Here is a 24,921-nt window from a genome sequence, read left to right as displayed (position 1 = left end):
GGTTAAATTAATAATTGGCCAAGTCCGAGTCGTACGCACACTGAAGGTTCCGTACCACCAAATATTAATTTATTTTTAGGTTTCCGTATCCAAAGGGTAAAAACGGAACCCTATTACTAGGTCTATGCTGTCCGTCCGTCCGGCCGTCTGTCCGTCTGTCACAGGGCTCGATCTCTGGAACCGTATTAGACACTTGAAATTTTGACAGAGGATGTATATCGGTGGCCGCTATAACAACAAATACTAAAAATAAAAAAGTTGAAAATAAATAGGGGTCGCCATACAAGAAACCCCTATTCCTCGACGTTTTTCGCTTTATCTATTGAACCGTAATATGTAGACAGTTAAAATTTTCACAATGTATTTACTTCTGTGGATGCTATAATAATGAAGGTGGTAGAACCCTTTGTGGTTCGACTCCGGTGGCACCACCGCCACACCTATTTCTACCTAGTAACAGCAGTGTTAGGCGCTGCTGTGTTCCGGTTTGAAGGGTGTGGTAAGGGAGACAGACTTTTCCGAGGCGTTCCAGCTTAGTCCTCAGGGGTAGCGGCGCATTTGTGGCCGACCTCAGGTAGGAATATCTAATCCTATCTGGGGTTGCTTACAGATATCCATGGGCGGCAGTAGCCACTTACCATCAGGTGGACTGCATGCTCGTCTGCTCCTCCTATATTATAAAAAAGAAGAATACTAAAAATAAAAAAAAAATAATATATAAATGTTGGTGGTACGGAACCCTTAATATGCGAGTTCGAATTGCACGTGGCCAATTCTTTACTTTTAGTATTTGTTATCATAGCAGCTATAGAAGACAATGCCTTCTGAAATTTTAAACTGTCTATCTATTACGGTAAGCGAAAAACGCCGAAAAGTAGCCGTTTCCTGTATGGTGACCTCGATTTATTTCAAGATTATTTATTTTTAATATTTGTTGTTATTGAGGCTGCCGTTATACGAGTACATACTCGGTTAATTTCATCTGTAATCAACCCTAGATAGGATTAGATATTCCTACCTGAGGTCGGCCACAGATGCGCCGCTACCCCTGAGGACTAAGCTGGAACGCCTCGGAAAAGTCTGTCTCCCTTACCACGCCCTTCAAACCGGAACACAGCAGCGCCTAACACTGCTGTTATTAGGTAGAAATAGGTGTGGCGGTGGTGCCATAGGAGTCGAACCACAAAGGGTTCTACCACCTTCACGGTTTAAATTACAAGTGTCTCTCTATTACGGTTCACGATAGAGCCCTGTGACAGACGGACAGACAGCGGAGGCTTAGTAATAGGGTTCCGTTTTTACCCTTTGGGTACGGAACCCTAAAAAGTCATTTTTCACTTTATAAACACAATTTCTGCTTCCGTATGTTTCCGTAAAACTAGATGTTATCGATTGTTTGCCTTGATTATTTTACACAATCTCGCATTTCTATCTATTGTATGTCCAAGGCAGAGTTGACTTATAATTAACGCTCATTATTTATAATCTATCGAATGTTTTACCTACCTATCTACATTATATAATTTCTTCATAGAACACATTATCAAATTTCGATCTTTGATCTTAAATTTGGATAGATTGATCAATAATAACGGGCATTAGTTTTTAAGGATAGCAATGAATCTGTGGCCGACATTAGGGAGAACTCTTATCCTATCTAAGGTTGATTATTGATGCCCAAAGCAGCGGTTACTATAAAGTGGAGTATTGTTTAATTTAATTATATTTCATGTTTAATAAATTTTTGAGAAATTTTAATTTTATATGTAATTTTTGCAATTTTATTTTATTACCAATTCATATTTAATTTAATTACAAATATTTTAATTACTAATTTTGTTTTCACTACACCAACGTATTAGACTAGCCTGTAATATTATATGTAAGTTTTGAGTAAATAAATAAATAAAAACGTGTGCGCATACTCATTTAATACCTCTGTATAAAAATAAAATATTTAACTTACCTGGTGAATCGTTATAACTCCACTCTGTTCCGTCATCACACCATTTATTTACAATCACCAAACACTAACTAATATCACAGGTTGAATAAATAAATACATAAACAACTACATAACACTATTCATCCTCGGATTCCAAGTCTGTCAGTTTACACAACTTCTCCAACAACCGCAGTAGGATATGATCGAAAATTTGGTACAAAAATATGTTGTAATAGAAAACAACACACGATATATCTATTATGAAGCGTAAGTCGATCACGGTCATCGGAGACGTCCGCACCGGTGCGCGGTCGACACGCGAATGAGCCGCTCGGATTTTGACAATGCGCACGCGCATGATAGCGTACGATAGATCCTTTGACCGCAGTCAATGATATTTAAAACTATAGATATGTTATAGTCCGCGTAAAACTGTTAGTCCGCTCTGAATATAGAAACGAGTCGCGTCGCAATCATAGATAAGTATAGATATATCACCGCCTTGTAATTGAAGGAAGCCCTGGCTTAAACGGGTGGCAAATGTGTCAGCCATTTAAAGGCTGTCATGGTGTAATTTACGCGGAACGTGGGCATTTAAGTGGTGCAAAAACACGAAATCGAAAAAAAGTGCGGAGAAATATAGTTTAATTCGTAAATGATCTAAAAACTACATTTTTTTAAATATTTTTCAAACACGAAAATAGATGACAGTGACAATTTCAATTGTCAAAACTGGTTACATTTTCCTGTTAGGAGTGAGTAATGTTTACTAATCTGTGGTCGCAAATCGCAATAGCAAATTGTAGATATCAACAGGGGGGTTACTATCATCTCTTAAAACAATGTTACTTTAATCATACTTTTACTTTTTTGCAGGAAATTTAACTTTTTAAGCAAAATATGACAATTTCAGTTGGTTTTATACAATGGATAAGCGAAAAATTAATAAGGGTTTAAGTTTGTTCAACTGTGTATGACGGAATATTTTACTGTTTTGAGGAGGAAATAAAACTTTCCTGAACTATGATGATTTTTAAAAGATGGTGGTAGGCAGACCCTCAGGACAAAGACAGTGCGGGACCCTCCTGGCAACCGCCCGTTGGCTGCTCTCGCCCGCGGGTACATAGCGCAGTTAGTGTGCTACGGAGTATACGCTTGTAATTGTGTTAGACCGCATTGGCTCTCTGACTACACCTGCGCGCAACAACTTCAGAGCGGACTTGAAGTTTGGCGCGGATTACCTGCCTGATACCTGCCCACTAAACAACACAAAAAAGTGAAAGAACCGCGAGCGCATTAAGACACACATGCACACACATATTACTACATAGACCAGGGGTTCCCAAAGTGTGCGCCGCGGCGCCCTGGTGCGCCGTAGAAAGTAAAGAGGGGCGCCGTGAGTCGATCCTCTAATCATTGGACACCACAAATATTGGCGTTTTGGTCATCGATTCAAAATGAATATCCAAATTTAACATCCAAAGCATTAAAAAATTTCATTCCGTTGGCAACATCATATCTATGTGAAGCTGGGTTTTCAGGTGTAGCAGTGATAAAGAACAAATATCGCTAAGGATCAATGTGGAGCAAGAAATGAGAATAGCAGTGTCAAGTGATATTCCCCGCTTTGAAAAACTGCGCGGAGATCACTTAGCTCACTCTTCACATTAATTTGACTGAATAAATATCGTATTTTATTTTTGTTATCCTCAAGTCTGTCTTCTTGTTTTCCGTTCAAATTATTTTATAATAACGTATTGTACAATTTCATATGATGGTGTTTTAAATTTCGTTTCGGTCAACCTAAGGTAACTACTATTATTGTAGTTACCTATTTTTTTCGACTGTCTTCTTCAAATAGTTAGCTAGGACAGGGCATAGGGCGCCGTGAAAAAATATTGAACTTGTAACTGCGCCGCGGGTTACAAAAGATTGGGAACCCCTGACATAGACAAATATTTTATAAGGGACAGAGCTTTTGGAACAATGGGATAAAAAAAGAAAAAAATAGTGTTTGACATTGAGTTTCAAGTTTTATGCGTACGTAAATATCGACGTAAATTTTGCGTCTCTGCCACTTTACTTGTGGAAGGAATACGTTCTCTTTCTTATCAGTTACGTAATCATGGCGGACCAAACACGAAAAATCATCGAAATTTTATAATTTCTCCTCATCTATTTATGATATGTGATTCCATGAAGCTTGTTTATTTTTTGAGCTTAATTTGTACATTCACGCATTGCACAAGAAGTCATTGAGGCTTAGAAGACCAAAATAATAACGTTTAACGCACAGTGACGTATGTCAATTACTACGCCGCGCGAGAGCGACTGGAGACGACGTACACCAATTGGTGTATTTTGTGTTTCAAATTTTGCGCGCTAGTAACCCATCTTTAGTTTATATCAATGATCGTAGTGTATATTAATTAGGAACGTAAGTATATAACTGTTAATGTATTGGTAGAAGTCAGCGAGGTCGACTACATTTAACATTTTTACGTGAATTACGCAAGGTTAAGGATTGCAACGGTTTACAGTTTTCTATACTATATTACGGTCTACAGCAGTGATAGCCTAGTGGTGAAGAAACGCGGCCTCTCGATCGAGGGATCCGAGGTTCAAATCCCAGGCACGCACCTCTGATTTTCATATTTATGTGCGTATTAGAAATTAATTATCACTTGCTTAAACGGTGAAGGAAAACATCGTGAAGAAACCTGCATACCTGAGCGATTTATAAGAAAAATCTCAAAGGTATGTGAAGTCTACCAATACACACTTGGCAAGCGCGGTGGACTATGGCCTAATCCTTCTCATTCTGAGAGGAGACCCGTGCCCAGCAGTGGGACAGTAATGTGTTGATAATGATGATGATGATGACAGTTTTCTAGAAAAAATAAATACATATTTATATATTTATCAATCTATACTAATATTATAAAGAGGAAAACTTTGTTTGTTTGTTTAATTGTAATGAATAGTCTCAAAAACTAATGGACCGATTTTAAAAATTATTTCACCATTCGAAAGCTACATTACCCACGAGTAACATAGGCTATATTTTATATGAATATATTTGATAAATAGATTTTGAGGCGGTACAAAGTTTGCCGGGTCAGCTAGTATATTATATCTTGCTTCGTCCTCGACGTATTTCGGATGTTGGTAATACCGTTTTTGGGGTTAAAATTATACAAAAAATGGTCAAAAACATACTTGAAAAGTGGTAAAATTAAACAGTAAAAGTGACTAGCTATAATAATGACAAAAAAAAACAAAAATTCGACTACTTATAAACATCGCCTGAAGTGGTAATAACGGGGGAAATTTGGTTAAATTAGAACACTTTCGTTTTCTCACAGTAAAATCTGACCAAGTGTGAGTTTGAACCGACGGGTGAGGGGGGGACGGGAAGTTCCATGACCCCTGTGACCCCCTCCCTTAAAACGCACCTTTTTTTTCTTTTTTTTTCTTAACGAGGGCCTTCAAAAGGTACCCGACGACGTGGGAGCGACGCTGGGTTATGTGGAATTTTTACCGTACTAAATCCTTCCGGTGGCCGTCTTCAACGCTTGTTGGAGAACTTCGGGATCTCCGGCGGAACGCAACCGGAGTCCTCCAAGCGCGACGCCCCGATCGGGCTCTGCCCTGGAGGAGCATGTTTCGCTCCTCCCACACCATCTGGTGTTCACGACGGTAAGCGATTCGAGCTCCCACTCTCGCCACCCGCAACCCCGGAAGCCCCTTTTAGTCGCCTCTTACGACAGGCAGGGGATACCGTAACCCTATTCTAGTCCCGGAATTACAGGGACACCCTAGGACCGCACCTGGACATTCATTACTAGGCAACAGGGTAAGTAGAGTACTATTAGAAAACATAGTGCAAATCGTTTTGTTTGATTTAGAAATTAGGTGATAAGTGTTGTATCGATTATTCAACTATACATTCCACTGGCTCGGTCACATTCTGTTTCTTTCACTCTAATTACGTGTAAGCGAGACAGATATAGCTTTCACAAGACTTTTTTAAAACATAGGAGTACCAGACGAGTACGCAGTCAACCTGATGGAAACTGGACATCTAATCAACGTCAGTAAAAATTAGATTCTTATCTGAGTTCCGCCACAGACGCGCCGCTACCCCTGAGGACTAAGCTGGAACGCCTCGGAAAAGCACGTCTCCCTTACCACGCCCTTGCACAACAAGGTAGCGCTTAACACTGCTGTTATTTAGCAGAAATTCTTATAGGTTGGATGATTTTTCTATGATTTATCAACTCATTCATCACTCACAACCCCAGATAGGATTAGATATTCCTACCTGAGGTCGGCCACAGATACCCTTACCACACCCTTCAAACCGGAACACAGCAGCGCCTAACACTGCTGTTATTAGGTAGAAATAGGTGTGGCGGTGGTGCCGCTGGAGTCGAACCACAAAGGGTTCTACCACCTTCAATCCCATTGTAATACTCTAATAATATAACACAAAATACACGATAACATGGTGTGTAAACATCTGTAATAGCCATAACATGTTATTGAATAACAAATGTTATTCAATTATAACAATAATAACATAACAATATTGTTATATGAAGACGACACGACCGGACATTGGACAAATATTATGGTATGGATAGCAAATCAAATGTCTAATTAATTTATTTTTTATATTTAAGCCTAACGATAAAGCAAACGTGGCACCTGATGGAACGTAATCAACGTCGCCTATGGACATTTGCAACACCAGAGGAGTCGCCAATGCATTGCCGTGAAAGGAGATCTCTTTTTGTACTTTTTTTGGAAGCTCCATGTCACAGCGGGCACGATTACGATTCGTACGGCGCCACGATTTGAAGGCGGATTCTTATAGATCTCGACGAAAGAACGAAATGAAAGAATAAAATTTTTCGATATCTCGCTTAGTTTCCGAGATATCGAGACTTAAAAATCGAAAAATCTAACCTAACCTAACCTAAAGTTATCAAAAAATCTATGAAAATATGTTAAAAAAGTGAAAAAAAAATTTTCAATTTTTTCGATTTTTAAGCCTCGATATCTCGGAAACTAAGCGAGATATCGAAAAATTTTATTCTTTCATTTCGTTTTCTTTTGTCGAGATCTATAAGAATCCGCCTTCAAATCGTGGCGCCGCACGAATCGTCATCTCCCCTCACAGCGCTCCGGTAATACCTTAGGAGGAAGTTCATTCCACATCTTGCACGTTCGTGGCGAGAACGTTCGTGCAAACCGAACAGTGGAGGACCGCCACGGGTCCAGCTGGTGTGGACCTCCAGCGTTCCTCGGAACAGTCACTCTATTTTCTATGTTGCTGAACATTTTAATTAATTTGTAATCTTGTAATTTAATTTTCCATTAGCTCTTACTTGTTTTCTATTGCATGCCGTTTGCACCTATAAGTGAAGTGACACTTATTGCTCATATACATATAAAGTGTACAATGGATTTGTTAGTGATTACTTTGTTGGTGCAACTTTTAATAAATAAATAAATAAACATTTTCAATAGTCAATAACCGATGACGCAGCCAGTATACCGAATCACGCTATCGAATTCTTATAAACCTCGACGAGCGAAGTATATGGTTTTTCCAAAATATATTATAAGCATCGATATACTACTAATGATTATAAATAATTCCAAAAATTACAATAGTGTTATGTAACATTTCGCTACTTCATAAAATATAGTACACTATCAAATCAATATAGCAGTGATAGCCTAGTGGTTAAGAAGCAAGGCCTCTCGATCGAGGGGTCTGAGGTTCAAATCCCAAGGCACGCACCTCTGATTTTTCAAAGTTATGTACGTATTAGAAATTAATTATCACTTGCGAAACGGTGAAGGAAAACATCGTGAGGAAACCTGCATACCTGAGAGGTATGTGAAGTCTAAGGTATGGCCTAATCCTTCTCATTCTGAGACCCGTGCTCAGCGGTGAGACAGTAATGGGTTGTTGATGATATCAAATTTTAAATTTCAAAAATCTAATTTTGAAATTACATACAGACATACTGATATATTTAGGATTAATAATAGATATTGTCATAGACTTAAGTAACTATTTGTGATTAAGTGCATATTTACTGAATCTATAAGAAAATTACAGAAATATTATGAATGTCACTTAACAGATACATAATAATTAAATTTACTGGGGGTGTGTCCATCTCGCGTGATGTGACGTCACACTGTTTATTTATCTTCCAATAAATTGTATTTGTATTTCTAGCAATGATTGTTAAAATAAATATTTAGTTTGTTAACCTTGTATACGGTATTTCCATATCAACGTCAACCCATTATTGTTCCACTGCTGGGCACGGGTGTCCTCTCAGAATGTGGATTAGGCCATAGTCCACCGCGCTGGCCAAGTGCGTATTGGTCACATATCTTTGAGAACTTTTTCTAATGATCTCTCAGGTATGCAGGTTTCCTTCGCCGGTTATGCAAGTGATAATTAATTTCTAATACGCACACAATTCTCAAAAATCAAAGGTACGTGCCTGGGATCTGAACCTCGAACCCCGCGATCGAAAGGCCGAGTTACAACTACTAGGTTATCACTGTAATTCATGTATTTTCAAGTGTAAAGGGCGAAACAGCCAAGTGTTGTTGCTGTGTTTTGAAATAACAGTTATAATAAAAAAACTAAAAACCACGCTAACATTGCACAAGGAAAACCGTTAATCCTGACGATCCGGCTGAATGGGACAATATTATTAAAATCGTGTATTGCCATCGGTTCTTGATAAGTGTTCAAAATTTTAAATTAATTGGACCGTTCAAAGTGGGTAAAAAATGAGTTCAAAGATTCCGTTACATACATACATACATACAGGGCAATCTAATAAAAGCGTGGTAAAAAAAACAATATCTTTTTTCTTTCGTAAAATTTGAACTGAAAACTTGTTACGCACGTGGGATACTTTTACATATTTTGGTTTCTTTTACGGAAAAAACAACCTAGTTTACGTTGTTAGCAGGTGGAAGAACCCTCTATGGTTCGACTCCACCAAAGCCACACTTATTTCTGCCTAATAATAACAGTGTTAAGTGTTTGTGTTCTGGTTAGAAGGGTTAGAGACATACTTTTTATTCTCCGAGACACTCCAGTTTAGTCCACAGATAGCTGCGCATCTGTGGCCGACCTCAGAAAGGAATATCTAATTCTATCAGGGTTGATTACAGATGTCCATGGGCGGCAGTAGCCACTTACCATCAGGTGGGCATGCTCGTCAGCTACGTCTATCTTTTTTTTTCTCGAGGGTGAAACCTTCAAAAGGTACCCGGTGCCGTGGGAGCGACACGGGGTTATGTGGGACTTTTACCGCACTTAAACCCCCCGGTGGCCGTCCTCGGCGCTGCGTAGAGGACTCCGGGATCTTCAAAGGAACGCAACCGGAGTCCTCTCAGCGCACAGCCCCGTCTGGCTCCGCCCAGGTGAGTTTGTATCACCACGCCGTCTGGTATTTACAACGGAATGCAACCACACATACTGCCGTCCTTTCCGGGTTCGCTAGCCGGGCGGTTCGAGCTCCCACTCTTGCCGCCCGCAACCCCGAAAGCCCTTTTTAGTCGCCTCTTACGACAGGCAGGGGATACCGTAGCTCTATTCTGGTCCTGGAACTACAGGGACAAGCTACGTGAATCCTATGACGTGACGTCACACGCAAGCTTGTTTACACAACAAATTTTCCTTAATTCCCAAGTCTAATACATTCCTTCTAAGTAAACAGGTAAGGAAAACTGAACCGCGACCTTAGCACGAGGGAAGACCAATTGCGTAAAACGTTTACTTTATTAACATAACAATTGATAGTTTAAGGAGCAAACAATACTATAAGTTCTTACGTACTTCCGGTAGGATATACGTACATACATACATTTATTTATAGATGGTTAAATTATTTGCAAAAAAAACATTGTAGTTTTTAGCCATGGATTAGTAAAGATACTTCGCCGCCTTGAAATTGAATGAAGCCACAAAAAGCTTATTATCGTAAGTTCTATTTTTGGATTCTTGACAAATAAAACATTTTTAGAGAAAATTTACGAATAAATAACTAATACTGCGTAATTTACATGAATTTACATAATAAATAAATAATTATTTCAAATATTTTAGGTATATTTTAGCACGGAGACGTGGCAAAACTTTTTTACGCAAGTATTTCAATTCTCAAAACTGGGCACATTTTCTAGTTAGGAGTGAGTAATCTTTACTAATCTATGTTTTTAGCAAACGAGAACGCAATCCACCTGATTGTAAGTGGCTACTGTCGTGTAGTGTAAGGATGCTCTGTTGTATTGACAGGCGTCTTGCTGTGTTGATAACTTCACTATATCATCGTCATCATCAACCCATTACCGTCCCACTGCTGGGCACGGGTCTCCTCTCAGAATGAGACGGATTCGGCCATCGAAATCGGTCCACCGAAAGGCCAAGTGCGTATTGGTAGACTTCACATATCTTTGAGATTTTTTTATAAATCTCTCAGGTATGCAGGTTTCCTCACGATGTTTTCCTTCACGCTTTAAGCAAGTGATAATTATTTTTTTAAAACGCACATAATTTTTGAAAATCATAGCCTGGGATTTGAACCTCGGACCCCTAGATCGAGAGGTCGAGTTTGTTAACTACTAGGCTATCACGAGCAGTACACCTTTATTATAACTGCTTAATATTACTCTAACACTAAATTATATACTATATACGGCTCTGCTCCACACCACAGTCGCTCATGGACATCTGTAATCAATCCTGGAGAAGATAAGACTTACGCGGTCGTTCACAGATGCGCCGCTACCCCTGAGGACTAAGCTGGAACGCCTCGGAAAAGTCTGTCTCCCTTACCACACCCTTCAAACCGGAACACAGCAGCGCCTAACACTGCTGTTATTAGGCAGAAATAGGTGTGGCGGTGGTGCCGCCGGAGTCGAACCACAAAGGGTCCTACCACCTTCAAAATTGATTGGTCTATTAAAGTTGTTTTTAAATAATTTCCTGACGAATTTCCTAACAATTTATTTATTCTTATTTATTAATTAGAATCTCTCTACTAATCTTATCTACCAAACTACGTCATAGATCTTAAGATGGAGGGTCATTATAGTAACATTTCAATGTCAGCTTATCTGGGTCATGTGGAGAATAGATAAAATAAATTATTTCGCTTAACTAAGTTTCTACGATATTTAATAGGTAAGGAAGGCAGTGTTCCGAGGCGTTCCTGCTTAGTCCTCAGTGGTAGCGGCGCATCTGTGGCCGATCTCAGGTAGAAATCGAATCCTATCTGGTGGTTATCACAGATTGGCGGCAGTAGCTTACCATCAGGTGGACTGCATGCTCGTCAGCTACTCCTATATTATATAAAAAAAAAAGATTTCGCTGAATGTCCGTCTGTCACAGGGCTATATCTCCGGAACCGTAATAGATACACATGAAATTTATACAGAGGAGGCATAACGGTGGCCGCTATAACAACAAATACTAAAAATAAAATAAAGTTGAATACAACAGGGGGTCTCCATACAATAAACCAGCATTTTTCGGCATTTTTCGATCTAACTATTAAACCGTACTAGGAAGACGGTTGAAATTTTTACAATCCGTTTACTACTATAACTGGTATTATAATAAATACAAATAAGAACCATAAAACATATTTTAATAATAATAAAGTTATTTTAATTTTATTATACGTTGTTTACGTATTATTCATCATCACCCCAACGCCATCTATTTTTTATAATAAAATGAATAAAAACAATGAACATTTGGTGGTACGGAAGCCTCCATGTGCGAGTTCAACTCTTACTTGGCGAATTATTTAATTTACTTTTCACGGCGAAGTCCTAAGTTTGTGACGTATTTCGCTGCTCATCAGATGATGTCACTATCCTTCCACGCTATCAAAGATTTCTTAACTTCTTGTATACTAGTCTTATATATAAAATTCTCGTGTCACAACGTTAGTTACCGTACTCCTCCGAAACGGCTTTACCGATTTTCACCAAATTTCTGAGGATTAGCTACTATCTATTTTTCATATCCCTAACTGATAAGGGTTGGTCACCCTTAACATTTAAAAACGGGTCAGCTAGTTATATATATCCGTTCAAATGTTTTACCTATAAAAGGAAATAATTATAATGTGGTTCTTACAAGTTGGAGAAGGAGTGGAGTGGGTAGATTGAGGTTCTTCAGGAATATTGAAGGAGGGGCACCTAGAAAAGAAAATAGAAATGAAATGAAATATATTTATTTTGTATAGGCCAACGACGGCACTTACAAATTGTCAGGTACAATATTTTCTTAAACTACTACCGGATCGGAACGCGACCTCTACTGAGAAGATCCGGTAAGAAACTCAGTGGGTTTGTCTTTTTTTTTAATAATTATTATTCTCTTTTTTTTTAATGCCATAGGGTTAAAAGGATAAGGATAATATAGATTTAAATCTTACTAATATCCTGAGGATTAGGATCATTTTGGAAAACAGCGAAGTTTCTATGCTGTAACGACATTAATAGTTACAAAATGGCATATTCGATTTTTTTGCCAATTTTTTAATAATGCTTTTTAATCGCAAACATCAAAACAAAGATACTTCATGATTAAAAATAGAAAAAAAAATATTTTTCTTTTTATAATCTACTTAATTTTAATTTACTTTTTTTTTCGAATTTTCCCTCTTTAATATGCTGTCTAAGTCTTAAAATATTAAAAAAAGATATTCTTCTTTTCAATCTTGTGAATAATACAGTTATACAGAAGAAAAGTAGCTTAAATGCTAACATTATTACGAATCTTAACCTCACCTAACCTAACCTACTTGTCCTCATTTTTGTCTATAACAAAACATTGAAATGAAATAAAAATGAAAATTAATTAGACTAAAAATTACCTTTTTATTTGTTTGACATATTATAAGAATTTAATTTATATTGGTAAATTGACACTTTAAAGAAATTTAGTATATCGTATTGTTTGTGGTAATTATTATTTTATTTAAAAATAAATTATAGTGTACATAATACCTATAATAATTTGCATGCTGACGAGGCAGGATAAGAGAACTGTATAATTTTAAGAACATTTGTTAATAAATTGTAATGCAAATTGTGTGGAAACTGTATTAAAAAAGGCGACGGCCACTTATTCCCGCTTAACATCTGAGGGACAAGGATGTGGCTGAAAAACAGCGCTGCACGGAACCCTGACTCTGTGTTAGCAAACGCTGAGCCACCTCCTTTTGCCTCTACAATCTTATGTTTGTTTCTTTTTTTGTAAATCTTAATTGTAATTCTTATTGTATTGTATATTGAGGCAATAAAGTATTATATTATTATTATTATTCTAGCAAATAAAGATATAAAACAAAAGATAAAACAAAATTGTCTATGGCGTTACTTCACTATTAATCTATGACAATTATTGTCTATGGTACTCACCTAACACCATTCCGGGTGGTAACAGTGTGTCGGTGCGGTTGGCGGTCGTTGTAGATGGCGTTGGTGGACTGTGACGTCACCGGGTTGCCATGCTTCTGAGGAAAGGCAAATAAAATAATATGGGCAGGTAACCACTCATTCTTAAAGACATAGATTAGTAGATATCTCGCCGCCTTGTAATTGAAGGAACCCACAAATGATAAAATGTTATGACAGACTTTTCCGAGGCGTTCCAGCTTAGTCCTCAGGGGTAGCGGCGCTGTGGTCGACCTCAGGTAGGAAACTAATCCTATCTGGGGTTGAATACAGATGTCCATAGGCGGCAGTAGCCACTTACCATCAGGTGGACTGCATGCTCGTCTGCTACTCATATATTATAAAAAAAATGTCTGTTTTCCCATTACGTCCCCGACTGTCATGGTGTAATTTACGCGGAACAATGCCGACATGTGCAGTAAAGTAATACATAAACAACACGAAATAGAAGAAAAAGTGTAGAGAAATGTCGTTTAAATTTTTCAAACACGACAATAGATGACAGTGACATTTCAATTTTCCTTTGTGGTTCGACTCCGGCGGCACCACCGCCACACCTATTTCTACCTAATAACAGCAGTGTTAAGCGCTGCTGTGTTCCGATTTGAAGGGTGTGGTAAGGGAGACAGACTTTTCGAGGCGTTCCAGCTTAGTCCTCAGGGGTAGCGGCGCATCTGTGGCCGACCTCAGGTAGGAATATCTAATCCTATCTGGGGTTGATTACAAATGTCCATGGTCGGCAGTAGCCACTTACCATCAGGTGGACTGCATGCTCGTCTGCTACTTCTATATTATAAAAAAAAATGTCAAAACTGGTTACTTTAGTTAGTCTTTAGTTAGTTAGTCTTGTTAGGAGTGAGTAATCTTTACTAATCTATGAGGGTACTATGTATCCCGAAAAAAGTACCGTTCCCGAGGGATAGATAAAACTGACTAGCGAGGCCGGCAAAAGCCTATCTGTAACTGTAAGTTATCTATTCAACCCTATTGTCATTCAGAATATTGTAAGTTAGTTATTTTTAAAACGGATGTTGTATGAGATATGCGACATGCGTAATCTGTTGTTGTGGTTAGAGAATAAGGCGCTTATTGGTTACCAGAGTGACATAACAGGATAATATATAACTCAAAGGTGACTGACTGACATAGTGATCTATCAACGCACAGCCCAAACCACTGGACGGATCGAGCTGAAATTTGGCAGGCAGGTAGTGTTATGACGTAGGCAGCTAAGAAAGGATTTTGATCAATTCTACCCCCAAGGAGATAAAATAGGGAATCAAAATATTACTTAAATTAAAAGCTCGTTATATCAGAAAAGACTGACGCAACTCAAAAAACATCGATACATCACATTTTCTTGATTTACGTAGGATCAAATTCGTGGGCGCAGCGTAGGGGGGTGCAAGGCGGTGCATTTACACCCCCCTGGCCGGAAAAGTACATAGGCAAAGTAATCTCTGAAATGTATAATGGGCATGATGACAGTATTGAAAAATCGATTAATAAATGATTTAATTAAAAACAATATGTTGAAAGCATTCTCAAAAATAGCCCAGTTTTAATCAAAACTTTAGGATTCATTATATTTTGACATGAAATGACGTCATTTTTTTGGCGTGTCACCGTATTGCTTGAACTTTTCTATGGAATATCGAAGCGTGACGACACTCGCGGACGCCATGACACCCGTGAGCGTTTTCGCGCTTAATTCAAAATTTGTTTTAAAAATGCTAATATTTCCGTTAATACTGAATTTATTGCCGAAATAATACGATTTTTGAAATCAGTAGACATGTACCTACATTATAGAAGGGGAGTTCAAAATTTTTCATCATGCCCATTATATTAAACCAATTTTTTTATGCAAAATAGGTTCTTTACAGAGCGCTTTTAGAATGTCAATACAACTACCACCACTTCATAAGGTGTTTCGTTATGGTGAAGAAGCGGCGAAATAAACTCCATAACATACATCTTTTAAAAAAATGTTTTGTACAATGTTAAACTTAACGTAATGGTACAAGTGATGCTGGAACTACTTCAGACCACACCGTTATATCAGTCAAGTAATTAAGTTATTAAGTTTATAGTACGCATTTATACATAGCGTTCGTTTAACGACATGTTTGAACTTTTTTTTTAAATAATATAATAGATAGATAGATTGGTTATTAATAATGAAGTTGTTTTATTTTTTCAAGTACAATATAATTATTGATATTGATTATTGATTTTAATCATTCAGGAAATTACCGTAATCCTGATGATTATCATATACGAAGACACCATAATTGCATGATAAGACTTTGTGATAAATTGCAAATAATAGTACTTAATTATAATCATTATCATTATCAATTAGCCCTTTGGTGGTAGAACTTATCAAAATTAGTCATTGGTCATTACAATATTTTTTTGAGCAATGATCTACTGATTGATTTTAAGGTAAAAATGTATCAAAAATGCTTCTTAAATATGTATCAGTTCTAACAAAAATAATAATTATACTAAATACTAAAAAACTAAAACGCTTTCTACACTCACAGCCCCACACTAGGATTCCCTGTATCGTGGGTGCCATGGACAGATACAGACAAATACATAAACACCCAAACCCAGAAACAGAAAGCTAAATTCATCATGCGTGCCTGGGATTTGAACCTCAGACCCCTTCGATCGAGAGGCCGCGTTTCGTAACCGCTACGCTATCAGTGCTTTTCAGGAACTATTTACAAAAAAATAATAACATAATAGTTTACTATTGCTATTACTATTGCATTATTTTATATTATTTTGCATTATTGCATTATTTTAATAATACTTTGGTAGTTCATAATATTCTTATGACTGAATAATTAAAATGTGTACCTGGGATTCAAACCCCAGTCCCCCAATGATCCACTAACATTAAAATCACTATTGAAAAAATACTTTAGACTAAGTTTACTATCAATATGTTAGCAAAATGTATTCATTTTGGAAAAATGTAGTATAAAATACACAATTTCATATTTGAATGACTTAACAGCACTTAGTAAGATCGTAAACAAGACGTTTAGCCGAGTGTTGATATAACGATATTATTTATCTTCATATAATTAGATATCTTTCGCAATAATAATCGACGATACAAGATCGCCATCGTAACTTTGAAGTGAGTTAATCTTGAAGAGGCCTCATCAATAATGACGAATTCGCACCGCAACGAACACTTTATTTAGTTATCTACATACACAAACAAAACTGGTTCGGCTAAGTTGCTATAACTGAGTAATTACGAGACGAAAGTGGCACAACCAACTTGCCGCGGCCTACTAAAATATTACACAAAAAATACATGCCATTATAACATAATAACAGCGTTTAAATATCAAAACTTACCAACAATAGCTCGGCAGGAACATAAGCGACGTGTAGGGAAGTTTATTTTAAGAAAAATCACAGTGAAAATTAGGAAATTTACGTGAAAACGTGATACCCAAAATCACTTTAGTCAGAATTGCCCGAAGCCATTACCAAGTAGCGATGCGCGATTGTTACTAAAAACAATCGAATTATTCGATTGTTATTGTGTTCGATTGTATTCGAATAACTATCGAAATTCTTCGATTGTATTCGAATAACTATCGAACAATCGAAATTGTTCGATTGTTGGTCGATTGTTCGATTGTTCGTCGATTGTTCGATTGTTCGATTGTTCGTCGATTGTTCGATAGTTCGATTGTTCGTCGATTGTTCGATAGTTCGATTGTTGGTCGATTGTTCGATTGTTCGTCGATTGTTCGATTGTTGGTCGATTTGTTTAGTACACGCAAAACTAGTGACAGCGCAGTCAAGCGATACGCGATTGTTACGTAAAAATGGAATTATCGAAGCTATTTGGTTGTTGGTCAACTATTTAGTATACACAAAGCTACTAGCAGCGAGGAGCCCCTAATTTCTGTGTTTAAGAAATCTGAGTCAGTCTTATATATTAGGTGGGGGAAGCGCACGTGCGTCGTGCACCCTTCCGCTGCTTTGTTGCATTCTGTTATTTAATGGTGCGTCCACACCTTGCTTCTCGCACTGCTCACTGCGCCTCGTGGCCACACACTCTCACACCCTACTCGCGTTGTTAACATTATTTTTCTTCAAATATATAGTATTTCACCGAGTAATTTTAATGTAACTATGAGTACATAATTTTTTGTGATAACTTTTATCTATAATATGCGCCATGGAGACGTATATTATATTTTTCAGATGACCTTTTTGAAAACGTTGTCATGAAACGAACTTAGGGGATGACTACGACATCTGGATTATCGATGATACTCCATAGTATTTGATACAAAATGATTTATGGTATAATTATTTCTCAACAATATATAGTACAATTGACTAAAATGTAATTGTGACGTATCGGGAGAGGTGCCGGTCGACCGAAGAAAACCTTCCAATGTTCTTATCTTTCAAATGCGTATATTTCCATAGAAGCTCAGAATTCGACTGTACATCTACATAGTCCGCAAATCGGACCTATATTTATACCCCGAATTAAGGTACGGAACGCGCGACAGGTCTCACTAGTAATATGCCTCTGTAGGCCAATGGCGTGCGAGCATATACCCATCTCGCTTCACGCGTCTCTTTCTGTCTTTCGGACCTGTCGCGACGTGTCCAAGGATAATTCGGGGTTCACAAGGTTACAAGGTTATAATGGTGACACGTGTAACTGGCACGTGTAACTGACACGTGTAACTCTTTTCGTTACTATTTATATCTTAATTATTTCTAAAACTATTCTAACTAATAAAACAACCTATTCTATCAAATTACATTCTTATAAATATCCCTAATACCTAATATAGATTATCTTTTATTTTCAATTAAAACTCTTATTATACATAACTAATTCTAACGGGTTGAAGACGTCGCTAACAATCTCCCCCCAGTGTTCGGCGGTCCGGACACTCCATCCTCAGGTGGCGGCGTCTGGTTCACCACGATGAGTCGGGACACCGGTCGGCGCAGCGTTCCGCCCCTTGTTCGCACGTCGACGATGCGGATTCTCCCGTCAGGTCCAGGGAATGTCTTCTCGATTTGCCCCCGCGGCCATGTGTTGCGCGGGAGCGTGGCGTCGGCTATGATGACTATGTCACCCTCGCGGAAGTCCGTGTTCTTGCCCTTGTCGGTTCGCCGTGGCATGAGGGTAGGGAGGTACTCCCTCATCCACCTTCGCCAGAAGTGGTCCGCCATGTGTTGCACGGTTTTCCAGTCGGCTCTCCCCACGAGACAGGAGTCGTCGAACTCCCCGAGGACTGCAGCTCCGCACGATCTACCAATCAAAAAATGGTTGGGGGTTAAGGCTTCTTCGTCTCGAGGATCGGCGCTCAAGTGGGTGAGAGGGCGAGAATTGACCGTATGCTCAACTTCGGTCAGTAGCGTGTATAAGACTTCTTCAGGCGGGCTCTTCTCCCCGAGGACGGCGACCAGTGCGACCTTCACCGATCGCACCATTCGTTCCCATGCTCCCCCCATGTGAGGAGCTCCCGGAGGGATGAACTTCCATAATATCCCCTCCTGTTCAGCGGCCTTGATGAGCTCTTCGTTTTTTATGTTCTTAATTTCGTTCTTCAGCTCGTTATTAGCCCCAACGAAGTTCGTTCCGTTATCACTGAATATGACACGTGGGCTTCCCCGTCGAGCTGCCATCCGTCGTAGGGCCATGATCATTGAACTCGTGCTGAGGGACGCAGCTAATTCTAAATGTATTGCTCTGGTTGTCAGGCAGGTGAAGAGAGCACCCCAGCGTTTTTCACGTCGCCGGCCAATGGTCACGTGCATCGGCCCGAAGTAGTCAACTGCTGCGCAGGTGAAGGGAGGCTGGTTGTGTGCTAACCGTTCTCGTGGTAGGTCACCTGGTGGTGGCATCTGCGGCCTGGTCCTTCGCATTTTGCACCACTGGCACTTGTAGGTGACCTTCCTCACGGCCTCCCGGAGCGATAAGATCCAATATTTCTGTCGCAGCTCGTTGATGACAGTGGCGTGACTGCTGTGCAACAAATGCCGATGATAGTGCTCTATAATGAGCTGGGTTGTGTGCTCCCTCCCATCAAGGATCGGCAGTCCTTTTCCATTCGTTTCGATCTTCGATGTCCGGCTCCGGAGTCGAAGAATTCCGTCATCGTTCAGAGTGACGTCCACATTTCCCAACCGGCTGGAACGTTCGATTGGTTTATTTCGTTTCATGCTATTTATTTCGCGTTCGAATGCTTCATCTTGACTGTTTCTTATTAATGTCGCTTCTGCCTTCTTTAAATACTTGCGGTCGATACACAGGTGAGTTTCATTAGCCTTCTTTTCGGAGTTTTCTTTGTTGCATTTCCTTCGACACATGTCTATAAACATATAAACCCTGGCCGTCGTCCTCAGAAGGCGCCACCAATTACTGAACTTGCGAGGGTCGAGCAACTTCTCTTTTTCATTAACGGCGGCGATGGTGCAGGCACTCTTTTTCTTTATTTCAGAGTCATCTTCTTGTTTCAGTATCTTTACGGGCCAGTCAGATTTCGGACCGTAAAGGAACGCGGGACTTCTGAACCATCTTGCCTCTTCGTTGAAGTCTCGTGGGGTGTTCCTAGTCGCATCATCAGCTGGGTTGTCCTTGGTGGATACCCACCTCCATTCGTTCGGCTTAGAGAGTTCTTCTATGGCGGCGAGTCTATGTGCAACGAACACCTTGAATCGTCGTGGGTCCGCCTTCAGCCATTGTAGAACGGTCGTGGAGTCCGACCAGAATACTCTACTGGTAACAGTGAGATCGGTTTCTTCGCATACGGACGCAGCCAGTCTTGCACCCAACAGAGCAGCTTGTAGTTCGAGGCGGGGAATCGATGTGGCTTTCACTGGGGCCACTCGCGCCTTCCCAGCCATCAGCCTGATGTTGACCTCCCCGTTGTCAGCTGTTGACCTCCAATACACGGCGGCGGCGTATGCGGTTTCACTGGCGTCGACGAAGGTGTGTACTTCGCCCGATCTCGTTGTTGGTGCTAGACATCGAGGTATCTTCAAGCAGCTCAAGGACTTGACGTTCCCAGCGTATTCTTCCCAGGCGCGATGCTGTTCCTCATTGACTTCTTCGTCCCACTGGACTCCGGTTCTCCAGAGGTCTTGTATGATTCTTTTCCCCATTATCAGGACTGGGGTAGCGAGTCCAAGCGGGTCGAAGGTAGACATTACTGCGCTGGTGACTTCTCTCTTCGTGGGCTTCTTGTTGCCATTCTTGACCTCCAATGGTGTGTTTCTGAGACCGACGTTGAAGGCTAATGCGTCTTCTTGTACGAGCCACCTCATACCTAATGTTTTCTCTTCTTCTTGGCCAAGTCTTTTTTCTTTAATATTCTCGTTCGCGTCTATCTTGGCTAAGGCTTCTTCTTTATTGCTGGCCCATTGCTTCAATATGAATCCAGCCTTCTTGTGCACTTGATTTACTTCGTCAGCAACGGATGCCGCCTCTTCCGTTGTAGAAAAGCTCTGTAGGTAATCATCCATATAATGGTTGCGGATGATTGCTCGGGCTGCCCTCGGATGTTCCTTTGCATGTTGCTCCGCGTTGATGTTCTTCACGTAGATAGCCGTTGCTGGAGAAGACGCGGCGCCGAAGATTACAGACTTCATTCTATATTCTTTGGGCTTCGATCCTCGGTCTTCACCTCGCCAAAGAAAGCGTAGGCTGTCGCGGTCTTCCTCTCTTATCTGGATTTGCAGGAACATTTCTTTCACGTCAGCGACGACTGCTACGGGCCCCTCTCGGAATCGTATTAATACCCCAAAGAGAGATTGGAGTAGGTCTGGACCTGGTAGCAGCGCGTCGTTCAGGCTCTTCCCTTCATGCTTAGCGGCGGCGTCGAATACTATTCGAATCTTCCCTTTCAATGGATGTTTCACGGCGAAATGAGGAAGATAGAAAGTCCGGCCCATTGTGATGTTCTCCGGCGCTTCTTCGGCGTACCCGCTTGTCAACAGGTTGCCTAGTTGCTTGCTATATTCTTCTTTGAGGGTTGCATCTCTATCCAGTTTTTTTTCAATACCCAGCAGCCTGTTGCGAGCTTGAGTGTAGTTATTGGGCAACCTCTCGTCTTCAGATTTCCACAGAAGCCCGGACTCGTATCTTCCATCTGGTAACTGCCTTGTAGATTCTTTAAGTATCTTCAACGCTCGTTCATCTGCATCGTTGCTAGGACGTCGTTCTCTTATTCCAATTGAGTCTAATTCGAAGTGCTTCTTAATTAATTCTTCAAGTGATTCTTCTTTATTATTTATTCGACAATGGTTGATGAAGTGAACTGAAGCTATCCCGGTGTGGCCCCCGTGAAGTACCCAACCCAGGCTTGTGAGAGAAGCCACAGGTTCGCTTCGTTTCCCTTTCACGATCTTCCTTGAGACTATGAGGTCCCAGTTGTCCTGACCGATGAGCAGTGCGGGCCTTCCTTTTTCATATACTAATTCATTCTTTAAATTCTTCAGATGGTCGCATCGTTCAATAGATTTCCCATCTACATATTGAGGTGACAACTTCAGTTCTTCAACGGTGCGCACGCCTCTCAAGGCTCGTTTGTCCCTCCTGTGTATGCCTCTTATCTTCAGATCCATTTTCTGTGACTTTTCTTTGGTGATTATTTTCCCACCGACGGTTTCCAATATTAATTCTTTTTCTTCCCCCGTGGCCCCAATACGTGAGGCGATGGAGGCGTCCAGCAGGGAAACCGTTGAGCCCTCGTCTAGTAGTGCTAGTACGCGGGCTGATCCTTTGGGTCCGTAGATATCGACAGGCATCATCTTCAAATAAATTCTTGCCCCATCCGCTGCGGCGTAGACGGGACGAACATCTTCTATTTCCTTTGCTTGATTACAGGGGGACGGTGCGAGCTTCTGTTGTTGCGTAGACGGTGCTGTTGTGCGAGTCAGCTCCGAGTGCAACAACGTGTGGTGCGGTCTCTTACATTTTCTGCACGGCTGTGCTTTACAATTCGTTCGTACGTGTCTCAGTCGCAGACACTTGAAACATAAACGCTTCTGTTTCGCTATTTCCCATTTCTCATCGGTTGTTGCTTCCATAAAATTCTTGCATTCGGTGAGCCAGTGTTCTCCATTGCAATGGAAGCAGTTCTTCTTATATGGTTCCGATGACGTTGCTACAATGTGCGTTTCTTCTTCGTCATCTTGCGTTGTGTGGACAGGGAATCTTCTTTGCCCGAACCTCTTCTTAATCAGTTCGGGCGGTGCAAACGATCCACACAAATCAGCTTCAGAATTGAGGAACTTCTTAAGTTTCACCAGTTCTGGTTCATCGTGGCCCATGCTGGCGTTGAAGTCGAACCATCGATACCGAAGTATGGGTGACAGCTTCTCAATGACGACTCTTGTGATCTCCGGTGAATATAAATACTGGACTTTCTTCAAAGCTTCTATCGTTGTAACGGCGTTGCTGACTTGACTCGCGAATGCGCAGATGTCCCTGGGTGCGTCGCTAATACGGGGTAAGTCCTTCATCCTTTCAACTTCTGCGAGAACTAGTTGCTCTGGTCTCCCGAAACGACGTTCTAACGCGGCGAGGATTTCTTGAGGTTCCGACGATGCGAAAAGCAGGCTTCGTATTGCTTCTCTGGCGGCTCCCTTTATTGTTCTTCTTAGGCGAGCCATGTTCTGTACGTCGTTAAACTGCTCCGCGCTGTCCATATATGACCTCTTGAAAGGCAGCCATTCTTCGTTAGATCCGTTGAAGTCGGGTAAGTCCCATACCTTATGAGCCGCAGGCGTTGGTTGCGTTGTGCGCGCGGCGACGATAATGGCGTCGGCGAGTTCTTTAAGTTCGCTCTTGTGTGAAGGTACTTCCTTTTCATTCGGGGCTTCCACGTAAGACGCGGTGTGTTGGACCCATTGTTCGATGTGCGAGTGACGTTCAGCTTCGAATTCGTTGTCTACTTCATCTTCGGAGTCGCATTGTGCAAGTTCCAGTTCGGTGCGTGCGAGGGCTGCGGCGGTCTCCGCGGCCGCTAGCTGCTTTTTCTGAAGTTCCACTTGTGCTCTGAGTTCTGCCTTGCGTGACCTTGAGGATCTGGTCGTCCGAGGGACCACGGTGTCTGAAGACGCGAACGGAGGGACGCTAGGCCTTCCAATGTTCTTCAGATGCGTGTGTGGTTCGTGGTGCGGGATGCTCGCGGGTGCGGGCATCGTAGTCGCGGGATTCGTGGACACGCTGCGTGCGGGCGCAGTCGCGGTCGGTGCGGTGCGCGTAGTTCTACTCGTCGTTGTGGTCGCGGTCGCGGTCGTAGTCGTAGTCGTCGCGCTCGGTGCCTCGGTCGCGGTAGCGTCGGCGGCGGCTGCGGTCGCGGCCGTCGCGGCGCGCGTTCTTCTTCCATGCGTCGAGGCGGATGCGGCGGTTGAGGTGGTGGCGATCGTGTGACGAGATGTGGACGTTGACGCAGTCACGGTGTCCGTAGGTGTGAAAATCGACCAGTCCGTTCTTGATTCTTCTGAGCTTCGTTCTTCCTGCTTGGAGCGTGACGGTGACCTTGAACGAACGGTAGGCATCTTCGGTTTTTTCTTCTCTTCCCTATCCGACGTAGAAGGACCAAACAATGTGACGTATCGGGAGAGGTGCCGGTCGACCGAAGAAAACCTTCCAATGTTCTTATCTTTCAAATGCGTATATTTCCATAGAAGCTCAGAATTCGACTGTACATCTACATAGTCCGCAAATCGGACCTATATTTATACCCCGAATTAAGGTACGGAACGCGCGACAGGTCTCACTAGTAATATGCCTCTGTAGGCCAATGGCGTGCGAGCATATACCCATCTCGCTTCACGCGTCTCTTTCTGTCTTTCGGACCTGTCGCGACGTGTCCAAGGATAATTCGGGGTTCACAAGGTTACAAGGTTATAATGGTGACACGTGTAACTGGCACGTGTAACTGACACGTGTAACTCTTTTCGTTACTATTTATATCTTAATTATTTCTAAAACTATTCTAACTAATAAAACAACCTATTCTATCAAATTACATTCTTATAAATATCCCTAATACCTAATATAGATTATCTTTTATTTTCAATTAAAACTCTTATTATACATAACTAATTCTAACGGGTTGAAGACGTCGCTAACAGTAATAATGTAATAATACAATACTTTACATTTTCCAACCAGTGGCAAGTGACGATAACTTTGCAACACGACGCACCTGCACATTGTCCTGAGCACACGCATGTGGCCGCGCGGTATAATTTGTATTCGGTCGTCGATTGTTATTCCAAGGTCGATTTTTATTCGTACGTCGATTGTTATTTCAAGGTCGATTTTTATTCGAACGTCGATTGTTATTCGTACGTCGATTGTTATTCGTACGTCGATTTTTATTCGAACGTCGATTGTTATTCGTACGTCGATTGTTATTCGTAGGTCGATT

At 40.9% G+C, this 24,921-nt stretch overlaps 2 protein-coding genes across 3 annotated transcripts in view; both read right to left on the bottom strand.

The window, feature by feature from the left end:
• Positions 1 to 16,988, bottom strand: part of fbl (pantothenate kinase 3 fbl) — a 46,976-nt gene extending 29,988 nt beyond the window's left edge. Inside the window, exons 1-3 of the mRNA XM_073085057.1 lie at positions 16,850 to 16,988; positions 13,430 to 13,524; positions 12,141 to 12,202 (exon numbers count right to left, since the gene is read on the bottom strand). Of these exons, the coding sequence (XP_072941158.1) occupies positions 12,141 to 12,202; positions 13,430 to 13,439 (72 nt within the window). The 5' untranslated portion in view covers positions 13,440 to 13,524; positions 16,850 to 16,988. The remainder of the gene's footprint in view (positions 1 to 12,140; positions 12,203 to 13,429; positions 13,525 to 16,849) is intronic.
• Positions 16,989 to 18,272: 1,284 nt separating this feature from the next.
• LOC140751292 (uncharacterized) lies at positions 18,273 to 24,623 on the bottom strand. 2 transcript variants are annotated; one of them, XM_073085189.1, is made up of 2 exons: positions 19,760 to 24,623; positions 18,273 to 18,634 (listed from the first exon to the last, which is right to left on the bottom strand). In XM_073085189.1, the coding sequence occupies exons 1-2, from the start codon at positions 24,041 to 24,043 to the stop codon at positions 18,365 to 18,367; spliced, it is 4,554 nt and encodes a 1,517-aa protein (XP_072941290.1). In that variant the 5' UTR covers positions 24,044 to 24,623; the 3' UTR covers positions 18,273 to 18,364. The 2 variants fall into 2 exon arrangements, with proteins under 2 accessions (XP_072941290.1, XP_072941289.1); XM_073085188.1 differs by having other exon boundaries at positions 18,273 to 24,623.
• Between the last annotated feature and the right edge of the window lie 298 nt (positions 24,624 to 24,921).

This window comes from Epargyreus clarus, unplaced genomic scaffold, assembly GCF_041222505.1.
Source record: "Epargyreus clarus isolate Ecla_fem2 unplaced genomic scaffold, WU_Ecla_fem_2.2 ptg000022l, whole genome shotgun sequence".
Taxonomy (NCBI): Eukaryota; Metazoa; Arthropoda; class Insecta; order Lepidoptera; family Hesperiidae; genus Epargyreus; species Epargyreus clarus.
The sequence above is the reverse complement of the archived record's forward strand: the minus strand, read 5'-3'. Positions and strand labels throughout refer to the sequence as shown.